The sequence below is a fragment of the Ipomoea triloba genome, chromosome 12, assembly GCF_003576645.1.
Source record: "Ipomoea triloba cultivar NCNSP0323 chromosome 12, ASM357664v1".
Classification (NCBI taxonomy): Eukaryota; Viridiplantae; Streptophyta; class Magnoliopsida; order Solanales; family Convolvulaceae; genus Ipomoea; species Ipomoea triloba.
Window position 1 is genome coordinate 15,446,104 of NC_044927.1, and position 13,943 is coordinate 15,460,046.

Genomic DNA, 13,943 nt, shown 5'->3' on the forward strand with positions numbered 1-13,943 from the left:
ATATTATTTATTCAGCCCCTGATTATATATATATATATATATATATTGTTTATTATCCTCTTTATTTTTGGACCACCATCCCAAGCCCTTGGACCAGTACTTTTGGGATTTGTAGACATTTTATTGGGCCTCACTCCCCGACTAATAATATTATTATTCTCCTTACTTCGTTCGGTATCATTATACACGGTTTATGGTGGACCCGGTCCAAATAAAACCATCAATACCTTTTATAGATTTAATTATCAATGAAGCCCATAAGAAGAATTATGCTTTGATTGAAATAGAGAAGTTGTTGAATATTTGGAACAAGTCATTAGTGGATTATCCACCCATGCCAATACCATATGAAAGTAATGACTGCTTTTTAGGTAATCAGTTGTTTTACAAGGAGATGGCGTATGACCGAGAAGCTTTAAAACAAGAACATGAAAGTTTGGTTTCAAAAATAACTGATGAACAATCAGCCATCTACGATAAAGTTATTCAAGATGTCCAATCAAATAAAGGTCGGTTGTTCTTTGTTTCCAAATATGGTGGAACAGGAAAAACATTTTTATGGAAGACAATATCAGCTGCTTTAAAGTCCAAGGGTGAAATTGTTTTAAATGTGGCATCAAGCGGTATAGCTTGATTGCTACTACCTAATGGGGGAACTGCACACTCAAGGTTTGTTATACCCATTTTTGTTAATGAAGATTCCACTTGCAACATTAAACAAGGTATTCCACTTGCTGAATTAATTGTAAAATCAAAGTTGATAATTAGGGAGGAAGCTCCTATGATGCACAAACATTATTTTGAAGCACTAGATAGGACAATGAGAGACTTGATGCGTTTCTCCACTTCAAGAAGTTCATAAATGACATTTGGTGGAAAAATAGTTGTACTCGGTGGAAGTTTTAGACAAATACTTTCGGTTATTCCGAAAGGCACAAGACAAGATATAGTACAAGCCAGTATTAATTCCTCTTACTTGTGGAACAATTGTGAAGTTCTTCGTTTAACCAAGAATTTGTGTTTGTGTGGTATTACAACTTAAGAAGAGGTTGAAAAGTTAGAGATTTTTGCAAATTGGATTGCTGATTTAGGAGATGGAAAACTAGGTCAAAACAATGACGGTGAGTGCAATATAATGATTCCATCTCAATTTTTATTGCAAAATGAAGGTGATCCCATCAAAGAAATTATTGATAGCACATTTCCTTCGTACCGTAGTGGACAAATGGATCCTAAACATCTTGAGTCTAGAGCTATATTGGCTCCAACGTTAGATGTTGACCATGTCAATGAATACATGAATGGTATAAATGAAGCGTCTTCTAAGACGTATTTCAGTTGTGATTCTGTGTGTAAGTTAGACACAAATGCTAATATGTTATCTGAAGTTCACACAACCGAATTTCTTAACAGTTTGAGGTGTTCCAAACCATTCTTTAACATTAAAGGTGGGATCTCCAATTATGATTTTGAGAAATATTAACCACTCTTTGGGTCTTTGTAACGACATAAGGTTGTTGATTACAAAAATAGGAAACTATGTGATTGAAGCTCAAATCCTATGCAGAAACAACGCATGTACAAATGTTCTTATATCACGATTGACATTGACTCCTTCAGACCCAATTTACTTCCTTTTAAATTTCAAAGAAAGCAATTCCCAATTCTGTTGTCATACGCCATGCAATCAAGAAAAGTCAAGGACAGATTTATCTCATGTCGGCCTATTACTACAAAAACCAGTGTTTAACCATGGGCAGTTATATGTAGCAGTTTCAAGAGTTAGTAATCCATATGGTCTTAAGGTTTTAATATGCGGTGAACCTAGAGGTTTTTTGAACACTACAAAAAATGTCGTTTACAAAGAAATTTTTAATAATTTGTAATTTTCTTAGATTTTTAATGTGAACAAGTTTTTTTTTCCATTTTATTGACTATTTCTTGAGCATTTCATATCTTTTAATTATACTATAACTATACAGCCGTGCATCGCACGGGTAAAATACTAGTTTTATATAATATAAAAATGTAAAATTTTAATTAAAGTAATAAGGGTTTAACAAGAATTTAAAAAAAAAATGTGTCAGTGTAATTAGATACAATCTAATTGTTTATTAGTGCACTCTCGTGCACTAATAATTGTTTATGTATATATATATATATATACATATATATATATACATATATACATACATATATATATATATATATATGGTTGCACTCTCGTGCGTACTCTCGCTCAGGAGAGAAATGCGGACAAATTACAGTTGTCCACATGTCCATATCTACGAATCAGATGCAATTTTAAAAAAATGACGCGGTGACATTTTCGTAAACAACTGGAACTTTGGTGCACCTAGTTTCACTTACAAGTACACCTAGTTTCACTTAAAAGTGCACCTAGTTTCACTTACAAGTGCACCTATTTTCGTACCTATTTTCACTTACAAGTGCGAGTAATTTACCTTGTTAATATTAATGCACCTATTTTCGCAAATATTTTCACTTACAAATGCAAGTAATTTACCTTATTAATATTCATGCACTTGGTGCAACCTAGGTGCACCTAGTTATAACATTAGGTGCACTTAGTATTGATGCTCAGTGTACAATTCACTTGTACCTGTAATACATTTTACTTGCATCTGCAATACATTTTACTTACACTTGTGCAAGTAATTTACTTTGTTAACATTCATGCACCTGGGTGCAACCTATGTGCACCTAGTTATTATAACATTAGGTGCACTTAGTATTGATGCTCATTGTACAATTTACTTGCACTTGTAATACATCTTACTTGCATGTGTGCACCTATTTTCACTTACAAGTGCAAGTAATTTACCTTGTTAACATTTATGTACCTGGGTGCACCTATGTGCACCTAGTTATAACATTACGTGCACCTAGTTATAACGTTATGTGCAACTACATTCCGGACACGTGGCGCGCTGTGATTCGTTCGCAGTTCTCTCCCGGACGGCCAATACGCACTAGAACGCAATCATATATATATATATATATATATATATATATATATATTAAACTTTTTGGAAAAATCTATAATCATTGCAAGTTATTATGTTTTATTCTACATTATATTGCACCCATGGTTGAAAAAATCGCTAGGCGCTGCCCGAGCGCCTAGGACGCCTAGCCGGGGATTAATCGGCACCTAGGCGCCCGTGTATTTTTTTTATTTTATTTTTTATTTTTTAAAATATTTTTAAGTATTTTTAATTTTTTAAAGACTAATAATTATAAATTATATAATACTTTAATAGTAAATACTAAAATATTAAATATTAACTTAAAAAATATCTAAAGTTTGTACAATCTAGTATTATTTCGCTCTATACGATGTTGTTTTGAGTGAAATAACCCATTAAAAAAAATAACAATAGTTAATCGACCGACTAGAAGGCTTAGTCGATGCCTAGTCGGTCTAGTCGATGCCTAGGCGGTCAGCACCTAAACGGCTTAGGCGGTGTTTTGGCGGCCTAGGCGGAGCTTAGGCGGCCTAGGCGGTCGCCTAGCCGGCCAGCCGCCTAGACCACCATTTAATGTGATACGCTAGGCGGTCGACCAGCGCCTAGCGCCTAGGCGGGGATTAATCGGCGCCTAGGCGGGATTTTTGCAACACTGATTGCACCTTTATCGTCGTCGTCGTTGTTGACGAGGAAAACATGCATGTAGTCATTACTTGAGAGTGTGTCCTCTGTAAATTTCGTTCTTGTGTAATAATTATCAAATCACACATGACAAGTAAACCACAATATGAAGACTCTGTGTGATAGGCTTGATTGAGAGTGCTGACAATACTCAAACTCGTGACATTTTGATACGAAAATCATGTTACACTCACTCGGGTCCTCCATTTGGTCTGTACCTTCATTATTATGACTCTGCTTAGTATAGTATCACTGTCCACACATTACAGTGCTAGAAGAGAACACAGTTTTTTTTTTTTTCTTATAAAAAAAAAAAAAAGTATTTGAGTTGGGTGAAACTTTGCGATGGCTAGGTTAAACTCAATAGGAATGAGTGTTTTAAAATCACTGTGTTACAAGTAAAGGGAATAAAGATTAAGATGTATCCAGAGAAAAAGTTAATACCCAATATTAGGGTGGAAATAGGCTAGGCCAAGTTGAGGCTTTAGAAATTTAGGCCTGGGCCTGCTATAAAAATCTAAAGTTTGAGCTTGAGCTTGGGCCTGTATGTAGGCTTTTTTTTTTAGGTTCAAGCCTGAGCCTACAGTTGGCGTAGCCTGACTTGAAGCCTATTCAACATATAGGCTTTTAAAAAGGTTTCAAAATAGATCATAAATAGGCTTTGAGCATATTTAAGGCCTCCATTTTTAAGCCTTTTAAAGTATACCTGCAAAAAATTTACAAAAAATACCTAAGTTCAATTATATTATTATTTGTTATCCTATATCTACTATACTAATAAGAGCCAAAGAGAGTTAGGCCTAAAATGGGTAGAAAAAATGGTGGTCAAATTATTTAATTAAATGGATGGTTTAGATGAATTATTTAATTAAATAGATGGTTAAGATAATTCGGATTAATATTATTAATAGAGATTACCTAATTTAACCTTACTTTTATGATTATCGTTAAGTTTTCCGTTAAATATTCTCTTCTTCGTTAATATTCCGTTAACTTTTAACTTACCCATTAATTTCTATAAGAAAGGTCTTAGGTTCGAACCTCATCTCAATCAAATTTGACATAATTAAGTTTCTCGCTCTATTTTACTCTTATTAAATTAAATAAATTAGTAGCTACAACAAAAAATGATACATAAGTATTTCTTTAATTTAGAATTATGTGTCTACAATACCTTTATTTGAAAAAATTATTCATTATCAAAAAATTAAATTAAATAAGAGAAATAATTTCATTAGTTATATTGTCTTTATTTTCTCTCATGCAAAGATTCTTTACATTCAAATTTATCAATTGATATTCATTACATTGTCCATTATCTTATTTTTACAATATCTTGTAATTAAATGTCAAATTTATTGTACAAAATAATGTTATATATTTATTTACCAAGTATTCTATTAATATTATGAAAAAAAATTTAAAATAATTTGAATCTAATTATATTAACTACTTGGGGATTGGTTGACAAAGAAAGTACTCAAATAACCAACAAATTGAAGCAGAATCACTCTATTTTACTCTTATTGAATTAAATAAATTAGTAGTTACACCAAAAAATGATACATATGTATTTCTTTAATACCATGAAAAAAAAATAAAAAAGAATAGTTTGAAACCAATCATATTAACTACTTGTGAGATTTGTTGACAATGAAAGTACTCAAATAACACATTACCCAGCAAATTGAAGCGAGAAACTACCTTTTAATATCTTTGGAATTCATAATATTTTAAATTTTAAATTTTTTATTAATTTATTTCATCTTTTTTCTTAAACTAGGGATTTCTTTATCCACAATAACTCATTCAACAATAATGGTTGAACCAAATGAACCAAATGAACACGGAAAGTCCATAGCTCCTATACCATAATCTCATTGCATGACGTTGTCATCTATGCTGCCAACAATAACCGAATTGCAAATAACACACTACCAACAAAAAGGAAGAGCACAAATAGTAAAGATGAAGACAATGACAATGTTACTCAAAAGAGAATTAAGAACACTTAGAAAAATTCAAATTAAAAGTAGTATTTATTTAGACTATCATTTTTAAACCAAATATTTAGACTATCGATTTTACAAGGTTGCAAACATTTATTTTAGTAATAATTATAATGAATTTTCTATATTATCTTGGATTCATATACTTTGAGTTAGATATTTAAATAAAAAAAATTCGACATTCAATTACCCATGTATAAACTTCTCCTATATAATCTTGCATTGATATACTTTCAAATATTTATTTAAATATAAACATTGGGCATTAACCCATTCGCGCAATGCGCGTATAAAACTAGTAATATTATAAATAATAAACAATCAACTCACATAATTAAGTTGCGATATTTCATTAAATATTATTACAGTAAGAATAGTTAATAAAAAAATTAAACAATAAGAATACATACAACAGGATTAACAACAATGTTTTTTTTTTTTTTAAAAAGGGTCAAATAGACCCCTGAACATTTCATAATAGTCAATTAGACCCTTGAACTTTCAAAAAGTGCAATTAGATACATAAACTCACGATTTTAGTTCAATCTACCCCATTAGCAGGTTAACAACAGGTTACTTCCGGTAAACATCCATGTGGCAGCTTACTTGGCCCAAATATTAATATTTAATTTGCCACATAAGCATATTTAAAAAAAAAAAAAAAGTCCAATTCATTTCACTGCTTCGTCTTCTTCTTCTTTATTCATTTCACTGCGTCTTCTTCTTCTTTATTCATCATTGCTTCTTCTTCTTCTTCTTTAGCTTAACTATCTAGTCTTTTCAGTCTACAAAAGCAAGCAACCTTGGATCTCAAACCCGAACCAGGAATGGCGTCACCATGGGCAATTTACTCTCTACGTATTGTTACATTCAACTCTCTTTTTCTTAGCACAACCGAGCAGCAACAATAACCACGTATACTCGTCGTGTGCTGACATGAAGGTGCAAGGTCAGATAACTTCTCCTTCGGCATTCTGTTTGTGCCCAGGAACTCTACCTTTTCCAACGTAAAAAACAACAACAAAAACATTCACTTCACCGAAAACAATCGCTCCGAACTCAGATCTGAATAAGAAACACGTACTCCATCCTCACCACATCAGTGTCGTCACACAACCCCATTCACTTCACTGGCGTCGTCACACCACCGTCTTCACTACATCCTGGCCGCCTCTCCACCACCGTCATCACTCTATACTCAACAGTTTTGTCGCACCTCATCGCTCTGCCACCATCTCTGAACTCTGGTATAATAATAATAATAATAATAATAATAATAATAAATATAATAATAAATAGTTTAAATTAATAAAGGAGAAGAAGACGCAGTGATGAATAAAAAAGAAGAAGACGTCGTGAATAAAAAAGAAGAAGACAAAGCAATGATTGAATTTTTATTTTTTAAAATATGCTTATGTGGCGAATTAAATATTAATATTTGGGCCAAGTAAGCTGCCACATGGATGTTCCGTATAAAGGGAAGAGTTTGATGCCACTGGACCACAAGGTCCTTGAATTGGATGTGGAGGGTTAGAGTTTGGTAATTATATATACTTGGGATTGTATTGTAAATATAAAAATATATATTAGGTATAAAATAGAATATATATATATATATGCCAGGCCTGTAGGCCTGAAGGCCGAGCCTGTTATATATAGGTCTGGCCTATTTAGTTTAATAGGCTTTTGAAATTGGCTCAACTGCTCAAGCCTGGCCTTTCTACTAAACGAGCTAGACCTAACTAGGCTTTAATTAGGCCAGGACATAGGCCCCTGGCAATTTATATCGTGGACTAGGGTGCACAATGCATTGTGCACCCTGATCCACGGTATAACGATCCTAAGCCCCTACAAGGGGCCTGACCTATTCCCACCCCACCCAATATGGTCATCGACAATAGTGGTTTTACTCAATTTAGTCCTAAGTGACTTTTTGTACTTTATTTAATCATCGACTTTGATGGTTTTACTCAATTTAGTCATCCGTTAAGAATTCCTTTTGTTGGTTGTTAATAGTAAGGTTAACATGGTAATTTTACTTTCCTTTTATTTTTTGTCAATTGATTACCTCTCCTAATTTCCTTCCCTCTTTTCATCATCTATGCAATTACCCCCTCGCTTCCTAAAAGGGGGTAGCTTAATTGATCTATGATGTAAATGATCATATACAATTAGTTTGGCAAACATCCACCGAATAAAAGAATAATGTTTATGATGTATTTTTGGAAATATGGATTGTAAAAGAATATCATTTTTAGCATGTAGATCGATAAAATTGAAGAAGAAAGTATAATGTGAAATGAATGGCTTGGGGAATGAAGGATGGTTGATGTGTAAGAGAGCGAAATCTGGTAGTTAAGAGAGAAATGTGATTCATTGCTAACTAATGCAGGGAATCTCATTGCACAAGTGCAGGTAGGCATTCAGCTGAGATATAGGTGATCAACCAAAAAGAAAATGAAAAGAATAAAATTATTGCTATATGTGTGTTAGCATTTTTATTGCCTTTAGTTTCTGAAAAGCGTTTCCTATCCAAAGCATATGTAATATGTGGAGTAGTTAGTTTCTCAAACCATGGATGAAAATCATATCTATATCTAAGTGCAGCCTTAATTAGGTGCTTAGTTTGCAATGGTTAATATTTGAGCATATACATGACTTAGACCCTGTTTGGTAAATGGCTGTTGGCTGATTAGGTTGACTGTTTGGGTTAGAATGAATGATTTGTTGATAATATTAGTTGATTGTAGAAAGTTGTTTGATAAATTAGCTGTTAGCTGATAGCTGTTTGGTATAATTTCTTTTCTCAAAAAGCTAATTGAAAAGGCTGCTTTGAGTAGCCTTTTGAATTTTAGCATTTTGGAGTTACAAAAAGCTTATTAACCAAACAACTAATAGTGGTCTAATAAGTCAGAATTGGCTGATAGGCTGATTATTTACCAAACAGGGCCTTAGCCCTTTCATTTCTCTCAAACAGATTATGGAAATCACGTTCAAGGAAAAGGAGAACAGACTCTTGATTAGGAGTTTTGTGAAGAGGGAGGGAAATTAGGGAAGATAATTAATTTGGTAAAAAATAAAAGGGTGTAATGAAATTACCATGTTAACCTTATTATTAACCACCAACAAAGGGAATTCTTAACAGAGGACTAAAGTGGTAAAACCATTAAAATTGAGGACTAAATAAAGTACAAAAAGTCACTTAGAACTAAATTGAATAAAACCACTATAGTCGAAGACTATATTGCGTATTAACTCCCAGAGAAACCTACCCCAAAGTCCTCTTCAAAATATCATTGAGATATGCAGAAGCGTTAGTTTGAGAAGGAATGGAATGTCAAGATTAGAAATGTGTTCAAGAAACAAAATCGTGTAGTGGACAAATTTACAAGTATTGTTGCTCAACAAATGGACAATTATATGCCTCTTCATGCACCCCGAACAAGGTTATCCATGTACTTTAAGATGACAGAATGAGCGTTCCCAATCCGAGAAAGAGCATTGCTCGACATCACTAGGCTCGCATTCGGGATGACCCCTCTTGTAATCCTATATATATAAAACATTAACTAGTAAGTATTGCAAGGGCAGTAGATGCAATTATGCAAACACAAATGAACATTTTGTGATGCCATTAGAGAAAAGCCATTACTGATTTGTCATTTGCGGAGAAAATGAAGAAAGTGGAGTGTTACCGCACTACCTATCGCGGGCCTCCACCTTCTCAAGATCCAAACAGCATTCATCACTATCAACTCAAATTAAGATTAGATTACTTTATTAATTACACATAGAAAAGAATTAAGTCGGGAGTGATTTATAATTTGAACAGCAACAGTGTACCAGTAAATCAATCCTTAATGATATTTCATAGATTCCGTGACCTGCGGTGCTGCACAACCTACGCAATAACACCATCCCATCTCAACCCATTTTCTTTCTTTTTTTCTCTTTCAACTTTTTACGCCACACACAGCACAAATCCCACAATCCTCAAGCAATATAGGAGGAGGCATTGTTGAACAGACAATGCTCCTATTAATCTGTGAAAAGCTAGGAATCAACATACCCAAGTGATAATAATGCTAATGGAAGTCACAAACCCACTGAAGAAGAAAACGAAATGGCTGCTTCCTCTAGTGTTTGCTCTCTTAATCTCTTCAGTTCTCATCCTTTTCACACTTTTCTCCGCAAATCCATTTCACCAGTCCCCAGAAAAGCCCCCCAAAGTTCCAGTCTTTGTTGAATCCAAGCTGCGTTTACCTGATACTCGGCCCAGTTCAAGATTGCCCAGACTGGCATACTTGATCTCTGGGTCTAGTGGGGATGGGGAGAGCTTGAAGAGGACATTGAAGGCTCTGTACCATCCACTGAACCAGTATGTAGTTCACTTGGACTTGGAGGCACCGGCTGAGGAGAGGGTGGAGCTAATGAAGTTTGTTAAGAGTGAGCCTTTGTTTGCAGAGGTTGGGAATGTGAGGGTGATCGTTAGATCTAACTTGGTCACTTACAGAGGGCCTACTATGGTTACCAATACCCTTCATGGTGCTGCTATTTTGCTCAAGGAAGGGGGTGAATGGGATTGGTTCATCAATCTCAGTGCCTCTGATTACCCTTTGGTCACTCAAGATGGTATGTGTATTTCATGCTTCAATGATTCTTGAATTGGATTTATTTATTTGATTTCTAGCAATACTCTGTTTGCTATTGCTATGATCCCCAGTTACTGATTTCTTGTAATCTGCTATGGCTTCCAATACTTTTAGCTTCTACTTATTAGCTGCCAATATTTGTGGAATTAAATGAAACTTAGATATAATATATACTCCATATTTATATGTGATTAGCTGCTAATATTAAACTTTCTGATTTCTCTCTTATTTCTTTGGATGACGAGGGAAACCCCACAACCCTTCGAGGGTGAAGTAAACAAGCCTAGGTTACCCCCAAAGGGTTTGAACTCGTGACCTTGTGGCAAGGTCACAAGCTTGGATCTCTTGCCATCTTGGCTGGGGTTACCCCGTTCTCTCTTATTTCTTTCATTTGGAGGAAAGGGGCCTTGCTATAGTTGGCAGTGTGAATGGGTGTTCTATGATAATTGTTGGCGAGTAATTTCTGCTACTTAGTTATTACATTTTGGGATTTCAGTCATAAGACTTGCATTTATTAGTTCTTGAGCTAATCCTATCATTTTGGACCTCTCTTGTAATAGGTGCGGGATTAGACCTGTTTTACTTCCAAAAGTTTCATTTTTGAGATTTGGTTGAACACTTGATAACTGATTTCTTGTTAACTCGTGAATGTAATTCTGGTACTTGGGTATCTGAAAAACAAATTGTTACTCGTGGGTTAGCTCAAGTTTATTCACAAATGACTGAATTTACCATTTTTGACTACTTGTTCGACTAAATTGACTAGCAAGATTTACCTTCTATTGTGTTCAACAGATATGCTTCACACGCTGTCAACTATTCCAAGAGATCTTAATTTTATTGAGCATACCAGTGACATTGGATGGAAGGAGTACGTAGCTCAATTTGCCCTTTGATAAACTGACGTATTTTCTAGTAAGTTGAGATGTGATTTGGTCTAGTGTGGTGGCTCATTTGTAGATTGGTCATTTGACATTCTAGGTATCATAGAGCCAAGCCTTTAATAATTGATCCAGCACTCTATAGCCTGAAGAAGTCAGATGTCTTCTGGGTCTCGGAGAAAAGAAGTGTACCATCAGCCTATAAACTTTTCACAGGTACGTGTTTACTCTAACTTTGCATCGAATCATGCTGGCTGGAACCCATCTTCTTTCTTGTTTTCCTTCTATTACTTTATGGTACCATATTTATTGGAAAAAAAAAATGCTTTTCCCTGGAGCTAACAGGCATATTGAGTATCATCTTTTATCCAAAATCTGTCAAAGTGATTTTTCACATTGCTTATGAAGGAATGATATATTGCTACCGAGTCTATAAGAAAGCATCTGGATTCAAATAGAAGTTTTATTTCCTCTGTTGATTTGAGGTTTAAGTCTGTTAAGAGTCCCACATTGAAAATATAAGAGAGAATATATATGTGTTTATAAGGTCAAGGGTTAAATTAACTAATTGATTGGATTTAGTCTTTTAGTGTGGTTTGGCTCATCTGCATTATAACCTAGTTGAGTACTAACCTTGGCCTAACCGGTATCAAAGCTTGATTGGTCCTATACTTTGTTTTTGGAAGTATAAGAGAGAATACTGTATGAACATAGGAACCACATATTATATCATCTTCATAGAGCAATACGAGTGCCAATTACCTATCTTAACCATACCAATATTTCCTTTTGACTTGCTAAAACACCCATTTTGTTGTTTTAGCAACCTTTGATAAGGCATCTGTTGCTTACCATAAGGAAGGTCGCACGTTCGAATCCCATCCCAGGGTTGGCATAATTATTGAACAGATAACTATGAATACGTTAGAGTGTAGTCAAATAAAGATGTAGTGCAACACTCTTTAGCAGCACTTACCTATTAAGCTGTTGATATGGAAAAGCAAAGTTTGAAGATGATTAGACTTTTATTTCATGCTAATTTAACTATTTGTACTGGTTTTGTTTCTACTTAGGGTCTGCTTGGATGATGCTATCTAGACCCTTTATTGAATACTGTCTGTGGGGTTGGGACAACCTCCCAAGGATAGTGTTGATGTATTACGCCAACTTTCTTTCATCCCCAGAAGGATATTTCCACACGGTAATATGCAATGCAGACGAATTCCGGAATACCACTGTGAACCACGACCTCCATTTCATATCCTGGGACAACCCCCCGAAACAACATCCGCATTACCTCACTGTCAACGATTATCAGAGAATGGTAGACAGCAATGCCCCATTTGCCAGAAAGTTTGGCAGGAACGAAACTGTTCTTGATAAGATCGACTCTGAACTTCTGGGTCGTAAAGCTGATGGTTATGTGCCTGGTAGTTGGTTTGATGGCGGGGATACAAATTCAACCTCCTCACCTTACACTATCACAAATATAACATCGTTGAAGCCCGGGCCAGGTGCTAAGCGACTCCATAATCTCATCAATAATGGGTTGTTGTCAGATAAGGATTTTGACACGAAGCACTGCATCTAGCGCCCGCCCAACAGACGTAAGTTTATATGGTGCTTCTCGTTGAACAATGTATTATTTTGGTGATTGATTAATGCCTGATAAAGGCGGGGATGAAGAAATAATTGGGGGCTGGCTCATAACCACACTGCTAGGAGGGATAAGCAAGTTAGGAATAGAAATTTGATTGTATACCTATATCTTTAAATATATATATTCCCTGATAGAAGTAATGGGACATGGATCTTCCTGTTTTGCATTGCTGTTATGTATACTGTATCAGTAGAAATATGTGATGATGGTATTCTGTCATGGGAAATAAAAGATTAGAAATTCAATCTTGGATTGCTTTGTATTCATATTTTTCATCAAATTTTCATCTTCAATCAATTTGCGAGTTGGCAAAAACTTGTGTGAGAATGTTTCACGAACATCCATGAGATGGGTTGTGTCAAAGATAAAAATGTAATATTTATACTGAAAAATGTAATATTAATCATAAACAAAGTGTTAATTATTTATATAGGGAATTGTAATACTTCTACATTTTTATTTAAAAGTATTACATTTTTCTCATAAGTACTTCACATTACATTTTGTCTTATAAGTAATAAATACTTACCAACATTACTTACAAGGGAAAATGTAATATTTTTGATGAAAAATGTAATACTTTTATATCAAAATGTAAAAGTATTACTGTAGACACAGAAAATTTGAAGCCGACAAATGGACTGATTCATATGTTATGGGCTTCATTTTGATGTAATTGGGCTAGTTATTGATTTATTTGGATGAATTAAATTGTCCAATTAAGTTGGCCCAATGGCCCAAATTGAATATAATTGATGGCTAGTGGACTGGTCCATGTCTGGCCCGACAAGAGATATTTATATATTTGAATTAATTATTTAATTTAAGTATGTGATAAGATATTCATATATTTAAATTAATTATTTAATTTGAATATGTGATAAGATTATGAATTTGGATGCAATGGTGGCTAGATACATTCTAGATAAATATTCATATTATCCTAAATAATATAAGGATAATATTGAAGACTTTGAAGCCCATCGAAAGTCTCTCTTATTCTTCCCTATAAATAGAGCCCTTCATTCATTCCAAAAAACACACACTTGAGGGATTGAAGAACCTGAAGA

General features: G+C 34.3%; 1 protein-coding gene across 1 annotated transcript; it reads left to right on the plus strand.

Annotated features, from left to right (window-relative positions):
* The first annotated feature begins 9,538 nt into the window (after positions 1–9,538).
* Positions 9,539–13,137, plus strand: LOC115998585 (beta-glucuronosyltransferase GlcAT14B-like). Its single transcript, XM_031238190.1, has 4 exons — positions 9,539–10,312; positions 11,128–11,203; positions 11,314–11,429; positions 12,287–13,137. Exons 1-4 carry the CDS (start codon positions 9,763–9,765, stop codon positions 12,802–12,804), a joined length of 1,260 nt encoding a protein of 419 aa, XP_031094050.1. The 5' UTR covers positions 9,539–9,762; the 3' UTR covers positions 12,805–13,137.
* Positions 13,138–13,943: the final 806 nt, after the last annotated feature.